Here is an 8,766-nt window from a genome sequence, read left to right as displayed (position 1 = left end):
GTACTATACCGCCGGTATCTCGTCTTACTATGTTACATTCATACATGTTACCTGGGGTCACAACACCCACATGCATTTGAGGACCGAAGTACAGCAGTAAATCATATCATCTGAACTATTTCTTTATTCTCCATTCGTCAAGTTGACGATAGTGTCCTACATATTCACGACGGTAGGGCCCCTCGCGTGTAAAGAGCTCACAAGTGTCGTCTTGACTGCTCTGATAACACACGGTGGAAAGATACGTCCTTTAGTATATAAATGTGGAACACAAAGGCTGACAATAACATTTAAATGCACTAATACTGATTTTATTATATATTTTACACTATGTTTGTATTTTCCCCTTTGCCCTAATGTATTGTACCACTCCCCGTCATTTGGGCAAGCAAATAGTGCCTGACACAGGTCCTAAAGGTCAAACCTCCCGAAGGCTGTGATGTAACGCGAGAACACAGAGCGGCCCATGGGCTGTGAGGAGTACGCATGTATTAGTGTATCGTGAAAGCTAACATTAAAAAAAAAAAGAAAAAAAACATGGCGTCCCACAGGATTCATCTGGTACAGGTGTTGTGGCTAGCAATACTCCTTCTTATGGTTGTCAACAGTAAGTGGTCCAAATCGGCAATAGCTCAGCCATATCTTGGCGACAACAATGTACGTGATCACACACAGATGTGCTTGCCTGTGCTTAGATCATGTACGCTGTGCACACAAATACACACATATACATAGTGCCATCTATGTGTATATGTGTATATGTATATATATATATATATATATATATATATATATATATATATATATATATATATATATATATATATATATATATATATATATATATATATATATAATATATATATATATATATATATATATAATATATATATATATATATAAACACGTTCACATTGAGGCGGGAACTATTTCACTTTGTTCACGAACAGCATGGTCAGGATTACTCAAAAACCTGACTTCAAGATGACCTTAGCGATACTGTTTGGTGGGATTCTTCACAGTAAGTACATGTACATGAAAGTGGGTTCAGTATCTGTTTCACACTGTGCGTTAATGTATATTGGAATTTTTACACTGATTTTAAAACGTCTCCTAACATGAGAAAGTGGGTCAGCAATATCAAAGTCTGGCTGTCAGCATAGTGTACGTGGCTGGTTGTGACAGTAGATTTTGTAGTCCCAGTCTGTGTTGTCTTTCAAGGTGAATTGTCCACTGTTCCAACTGCAACCTTGCTGTTGTGGGCATGTATGTGATGTCATGTGGGTTAACTTGATTTGCATGATAAATACGATGTTGTATACGTATCGATATTTAGAATATGTGTGCTTATTGTCATGCATGTATACACTGCTTATGGGTTAGATTAACATGTCGTCCAGCATCTGACGTACTGTATAACATTTTCTTTATAGACAGATAGAAGTGAGAGAACTAAAATGATAGTGTGGACTTAGACCTGCTGTGCAGTACGCCCGTCTAGCCAACATAAGAATTCAATACAGTGAACAGCTTTTACTTTTTTTTCTTTTATGGATAACGTAAAAGTAAAGTGTTTGTTCTCTGAAATACATTGTACATAAAAGCGTCTATTTCTTAAGCTGACCTAGTTTCTCGTAAACAGCATTCAAAGAACAGATGTACTACGCAACACTGAGCATCAGCCATATTACACACCATGAAATGGTATTACTTCCAATTATATACGCTGTAGGCCTATATATTCCACGCCATAGATTACATGCTCATACACGAACACCATGGGCTGAACGCAGTGGAATGCGGGAAGTCTGGTTTACATTTTACAGTATGGCAGGTATATAACTATGTGTTGACTATCCATATAAAGCTAGTGTAAGCAAAACTGTGGCACACGTAGAAAGTATATTCGTGCATTAGGGGAGTTTCGAGTTCGAACTCCTGTCATCAAAGGTAGAAACAGTCTTGTTTTCACGTGAAAAACTGTGTCACGTGAATTGTACATAAATGTTAGGCAACCTTTGTTGATATTGATTGACTGATCGCCTGTCTCACCTGTTTCCAGACGCACAAATGACTACTTAAGTTCACAAACATTCAGATTCTTAATCTTCTCTATCATTGCTCAATTCTAAATTACTTTTTATGAAGCTTTTTTCAAACGCCCATGTTATAATGAATGTGATTAAAATGGTTGCCTACCATTTTTGATATGTCACGTGATACAGTTAGACGTTTTCTAACTTCAATGGTAAAAGAGTTTGAAAGTGAAACCCCCCTGTTGGTGGCCTCATACATAACGGCGGAATAGCTTATTCTTGTTTGCACATATAAATACGTCTGGTTATACCTACATATACCAGTACACTAGTATCATAAAGTTTGTGTCCTTTAACAACTAATACATAAATGTTTAGGTCATTATTCCCTCATAAATACATGAATATGTCCTCTTGCAAGAGCATAGCTCATTAAAATAAGATGGCGTTGGTACAGCGCCTTTCCTCTTGAGAATCTATTCTGTTTGTTCAAATAACCCTTTTGCCGTTGGCGTGGAGAAGCTCTTCGACGCTTTCCGTGTGCATGTTCTTGTTGAAGTCAGTAGAACTAAAGAAATCCATTGTGATTTAAGTGTTGCAATTATGCATACAATTTGAAGAATTCCTAAGTAACAAGATGCACTGTGAATAAGTAATGCTCCCAAGTATAACATTTGAGTTATGTGTTATTATTTGTAAAAAAAAAATTAATAGCTGTTTAAGTATTTCTTAAAGATGTGACATTTTTAAGTATCTTTAGACCCTGAGCTATGCTGAATCGCATGATATATTGTGTGAAACAAAAGAAACTGCATGTAGGGTAATTGTGCTAAAGATTGTAGAAAGTTTTAGGCCATGTTCCGTTAAAACATGCGGTATAGGCTGTGTTATTGTATTTGGTACGTTTATATCATGGGGATATCTGTAACATTTGACAAACCAAATGTGATACACCAAAACTTTGTGGTAGAGCATATGTATTTCAGTGTAACGCCTGTTTTCAGTGGTTAAAAAAAGGATTATTTAAATTCTTTTGTACTGTTGTGATCCTTCAAAAAAACGTACGAACAGTTTGAAAGTAACGCTTAGGGGGGCGTCAGATTGTTGGTAATGAAACTACAGATCTAGGCACAAAATCCTGCATTGCCGCGCCAGTTGTAAACAAGTAAATGAGGGTACCAAGTCCATAATGGCAGGACTATTTCCAAAACAACCTAATTCATCGGTGCATCGTTCAAAGCAGCAAAACATCAAAAGGAATTTCATGCAAGAAGAAAAAAAAAACAACAGAACAAAGCTAATAGCATAAAAAAAGCTGTTTCGAAAAGAAGAAAAAGCCTTCATGCAAAGACCTTCGTTAATGTGCAATGTGAAGGAGACTTTACACGGCTCACACTTCAGAGGGAAACACGTGCAGGATAGAACCAAACCTATGCCAACAAAGAATGTAATTTCCAACAACTGGTATTACTTGCAATTATGTTCACTAGAACATACATGTCAACTAACTGGTCATCACTCAGCGCAACGAGGAGAAAATGACTTTGCCTTGCATAGAACAATTTATTAATCACCGTTGATCACAATAACACCAGGAGAGATTGGAAGAGAAGATAGTGATCGAGTTGTTTCACAAAACAATGTCAGTTTTAGGGGTGTTCCCGTGTACGATATATAACCATGGATCACAATTATACTAGTATTTGTTCTGTATAAGTTTCAGAGAGTGTTTCAGTGAAGCATGCCACAAAACCCATCCTGGCCAGATCTGACGACATTACAGTTACCCTGCCTTGTGACTTCACTACAGCAACTTACGAGACACCGCAGATCACGTGGTACCAGGAAAAGGCAGGCCACAGGAAAGAAATTATGCAGTATGACATTCACAACCGTTTGTCGTCTTACGGGGAGTTTGTAAACCGCGTGACCCGTGGGGACCGAGGGGCACTGGTTATTCTGAGGCCCAGTCCAAGGGATTCCTGGAACTATTCGTGCGAGGTTGAAGTGGACAATGAAACCCCAAGCTGGGTTAAAACTTCTGTGGAATTATTGGTAGAAGAAGAACCTCTGACCACGATAAGGTCCACAGCGGATTCCACAGAGCGGACTCCAAAACGTAAGCTAACCTTATACACGCAGGATTTTTACAAGTACATGTAAATCGCACTTCCTGATTGGCACAAGAGGTGTGTTTTCCTCAGTCATTCGTATGCCAGTCGCCAACAATAGCGGACGTTCTAGGTCAATAATCGCCAGTGGAATTTCCACAACAAAGTTCGATGATATCCGCCCAAGAGCTAAGAATGTCTATAAAATAAACAAGACTACGGCATATAAAGTAATAAGTTAGAAAGGGGACAGGTAAAGGAAGCAGTGAAATTGTATTATGTTTTGCCGAAAAGACGGAAGGGGTCAAGTATCCAGAGATTTTATTCAACACGATGCATACAACGTCCTTGATTATTGGTAATTATTCTGCTGTCTTTTTGTGATTATATTATAAATTATTGTAAATGAGAGGACATCCTGGTCGGCAGTTTGCAATCCACATCTTAAATTACACATCAATATTCCACTGTAAAAGGTGATTATTGAAATGTTATTTGTCATTTGAGGTCAAGCTGTTCTCAGCTGTATCGAGCCGCGTTCGCATCGTGGTATTTCATAGGATTGTAGAATCCGACAAATCGCATCGTCTGAACGTGGCTGATGATATACGGAAACGTCTGGCCTTACTTTTATATCACTTGTCGAATTCAGCGAGAGGATTCTGAGAGACAATCTAGAGAGATGAGAGACAGACGTAAACATTCTTCCGACATGCCATGCTCCCCATGATAAATGTTCATTATACGTGAATTTTAGGCAGTACATTGTTGTCACCCATATAGCATACAACTCTGTCTAATTCCAGAAACAGAAGATGTCAAGGGCGAACTGGTTTTCTTCATAGCCATTTTATGGATGGTTCCAACGGTTTGTTCTTTCATATTTGGTAAAAAAGGATTTCATCGGTGCAAAGAAACACACAGGAACCTGCGGACGAAAACGCTACGGCAGATATTTACGTTAGGTATGATTGTTTTCATCTTCATAAAATCGAATTTTAGATGAATATAAACCAGTTAATAAACAAATTCACTAAAAGTATTATGTCTATTACAGCAGGAAGCGTTGAAAGCTTGCATTATTATGAATTATGGAAGTTGCTATTTACCAATATGATACTATTACATGTATATGCTATTCTTTTTCTTTTCAAACAAGATATTATATTCTTTGCTACATAACACATTAATTTAAAAGCAAGGATTTGATAAAATATAAAAGTTATTAAGACTTGAACTACGTGTTCTCAGATACTGTAAGGCAATTGGTACAGCACTGGGGGACCAGAATCATCGCCTATAGCGTCATAATTTGCTCGATCACCCGCTGATAGACGTAGATTTATTCCCCGTTAAAACGGCTTCGCGTCACAGTTATTAGAGAGCGAATTACACGGCCAAAATGTCCCAGAGCCAAGGTAAATCTGTACACAAAATATGATGATTTTATGATTTACGTCACGTGATTCTGTTTAAAGCTCTAACAATATGACCGATTCTACGTGAGAGCCGTGCAAGAGAACGTCAGTGAGATTAATAAAGAAATGACATATAAATAATGATTTGAAACTAAACTATTTTGAAAATTATTCATTCCAATATGGCGGAATTAACAACAGATAGGTTTGTACGTGTGCCGACTGTCGGTGGAAAGTTACTGTACTTTGACATTGTGAGTGTGCCGATTGGCAGTGGAAAGTTACTCTGCTTTGACATTGTACGTGTGCCGGTTGGCAGTGGAAAGTTACTGTGCTTTGACATTGTACGTGTGCCGACTGACAGAGGAAAGTTACTATGCTTTGACATTGTACGTGTGCCGATTGGCAGTGAAAAGTTACTGTGCTTTGACATTGTACGTGTGCCGGTTGGCAGTGGAAAGTTACTGTGCTTTGACATTGTACGTGTGCCGACTGACAGAGGAAAGTTACTATGGTTTGACATTGTACGTGTGCCGATTGGCAGTGAAAAGTCACCGTGCTTTGACATTGTACGCGTACCGACTGGCAGTGGAAAGTCACCGTGCTTTGACATTGTCGATCGACTTAAAAGTCAGTATAAAGACAACAAACAGAAGTTTATACTGTTGTTCTAGTACCCCGTCTAGAAAGCCGTGGCAACACACATGACATTAATCTCACCGTCAGTGGGTTTCCAAGGGTAAATGCGATGTGGAATTTACTCAGGAATGCCACTCATTTCATTGGTTGACGAAACTTTCAAACTTTCGTGTGTTGGGGAATTCCCACAGTAGTCTACAACGGAGAATCACACTTTTACCAGCGAGTGATCAAATCAAAATATGACGAGATAGATTGTTGAAATAATGAGTGTACATGTACAAGATATAGATCTCACACAGTGTATGCCATACTGCAACACTTTTCAGCAGGGAGCACAAACTAGAGAGTTGTACTATACTGGGAACTTCTAGATCTCAGCCCCTACATGTGCAAAATAATGTTTATTTTATTTATTGATTTATTTATTTATTTATTTGATTGGTATTGCACTCCGTAGTCAAAATATTTTACTTATATTGACTGCAGTCAGCATTATGGTGGAAGGAAACCGGGCAGATTGGGGGGGGGGGGACCAGGAAAATCTGCGGATTGGCGTAATTATATATAAACACGAAAACGTCGATTGTTTAAATGAAACTTGCCATTTATACGTGACAGATACCTTGGAATTTATCGCATGCACGTAGAGTATTAAATACCATACCTGGCAAGGTCAGTCAACAACCTGCATGTGGATAGTCGTGGGTTTCCCCTGGGCTCTGTCCTGCTGTCTCCCACCACAATAATAACCATCTGCACAATTTTCATACAGCTCATTTGAGTTATACGCCGTACTCAAGAATATTTCACGAATAGGACATAGAAGGAAACCGGACGGAATTCAGGGGAAACCCACGACCCGAAGGTTCCTGCCAGTCCTTCCCAAGAACGACCATAGAGGAAGCCAGCAACAGCCGAACTTGAGCAAACAGCATTCGAATTGGTGAGAGATTCCTGGACCATTGTTCTGCGCTAAGGCCCCCTGTGTACTCCTTTAGGAGTAGATTTCAGGACAATGATTGGCAACGCATGTATAGGACCTTTTATATGATCTACATGAAATTCGTCTCAAATACAGCCTACTCTTTGATCTCGCTCTAAGAATGGAAATCTTTTTCACACGGGTCAAAATTTGTCAGTTACTTTCCATAGGTCTACCTTCGATTTCCACCCCTCATGAAACTAAACACCGTCGTGTTAGTGAAAAATACGAGTTCAAACCCCAATCAAAAGAATTCGGTACATAATAAAGTATGCCAGTGGCTTGGAAAAGAAGAATCGACGATTTGATTTCACAAATCTACTTTATTTGATTTATAGTGAAAGACAGCACCTGGATAAAACATATGGCAAAAGCACGCAGGATAGTCACGCTTTCTAAAAAGTACCACACTACTATTTAAATGACATTGCCCCGAATAACGTGTAGAACAAAATGGTGATACTGAACAAATGGCTGGTGTGAATCGAGGCAGACATCTTGGGAATTTTTTATGCAATCAAACACGTTGCTATCAGGTTGTGGAGCATAAACTGTGACGTAGCATTTACCCATTCACTCTATGAAGTGACATCTGATAACACAGAACTACTGCATAAGACATCATTTTCAGATCGTTTACAAAGATTTATTTACGTGTAGTCGAGGAGCCATTTCACACAGTCCTGTGAACAAGCATGTATCATTTATGGACCACCACAAACGTAAAATCAGTTGATTTATAGGCCTTGTAATATTCAACGATGGTATCACAATTAAATCAGACAGCTTCATACTGTCTTGGCCCAAACCGCATTCATCTCCCCAGTAGACCTTAGGCCCACTTACACACGCTGTTCAAATTATACAAATACATTTTTGTTGTTCATGTTACCATTCAGTCAGAATGCAGTTGCTAAAAAACAAATGTCAAAGTCAGTGCAAAATTCATTAGAGACGCGGAAGATTTATGGGTATAAGAAGACGGCATCTCTTCGGACAACGCTTTAAATTCATTAAATCTAATGATATAATTTTTTTCTCTGAATTTATTAGAACTGAAGAATTTACATTTTGCCCTTTGTCTTTCCGCATATAAGGGATTTTTTTTTTGGTCTTACTGTTATGACGAATGTCAGAATTTTGAAATAGCACATCTAGTACATCTAGATGGACAACTCTCGTCCCCCCCCCCCCCCCCACCACCACCACCAACCCGCTCTACAAAATTGAAGCATAAAAATCCAGTGACACTCGAATGCCTAGATCAGCCTCAGTGGTGCTTAGAATTATTTCCTTTTTTCTGTCAGAATTGAGCACGAATCCAATTGTGCAACAATCCTACTGTAATTTTGTAAACATTTAATAGGGATCAAAATCACCAGCACAACTTCTGAACCAGGATATTCCCCTGGCGCACATCTGCACGCTTCTCTTAAACTGTATAAATGATTTAGTAGACAATGATTCAAGCAGTGGAAGAATTATCCTTCCAGTATCTCCATTTTGCGAGAAAGTTATTTATCACTTGGTTCCTAATCACCGAAGTCCACATCTTTAATCTGCCATAGACTACTGCT

General features: G+C 38.7%; 1 protein-coding gene across 2 annotated transcripts; it reads left to right on the top strand.

The window, feature by feature from the left end:
* Nucleotides 1-556: 556 nt before the first annotated feature.
* Nucleotides 557-5,904, top strand: LOC135481663 (uncharacterized). 2 transcript variants are annotated; one of them, XM_064761347.1, is made up of 3 exons: nt 557-607; nt 3,754-4,155; nt 4,954-5,904. In XM_064761347.1, the coding sequence occupies exons 1-3, from the start codon at nt 595-597 to the stop codon at nt 5,151-5,153; spliced, it is 615 nt and encodes a 204-aa protein (XP_064617417.1). In that variant the 5' UTR covers nt 557-594; the 3' UTR covers nt 5,154-5,904. The 2 variants fall into 2 exon arrangements, 1 of the variants encoding a protein (XP_064617417.1); XR_010446162.1 differs by lacking the exon at nt 557-607 and adding an exon at nt 996-1,021.
* Nucleotides 5,905-8,766: the final 2,862 nt, after the last annotated feature.

The sequence above is a fragment of the Liolophura sinensis genome, unplaced genomic scaffold (assembly GCF_032854445.1).
Source record: "Liolophura sinensis isolate JHLJ2023 unplaced genomic scaffold, CUHK_Ljap_v2 scaffold_347, whole genome shotgun sequence".
Taxonomy (NCBI): Eukaryota; Metazoa; Mollusca; class Polyplacophora; order Chitonida; family Chitonidae; genus Liolophura; species Liolophura sinensis.
The sequence above is the reverse complement of the archived record's forward strand: the minus strand, read 5'-3'. Positions and strand labels throughout refer to the sequence as shown.

Excerpts from the sequence above, each read along its gene's own strand:
- LOC135481663 (XM_064761347.1), top strand. Across the intron at positions 4,156-4,953 it reads CACAGAGCGGACTCCAAAAC|AAACAGAAGATGTCAAGGGC; the intron begins GTAAGCTAACCT and ends GTCTAATTCCAG.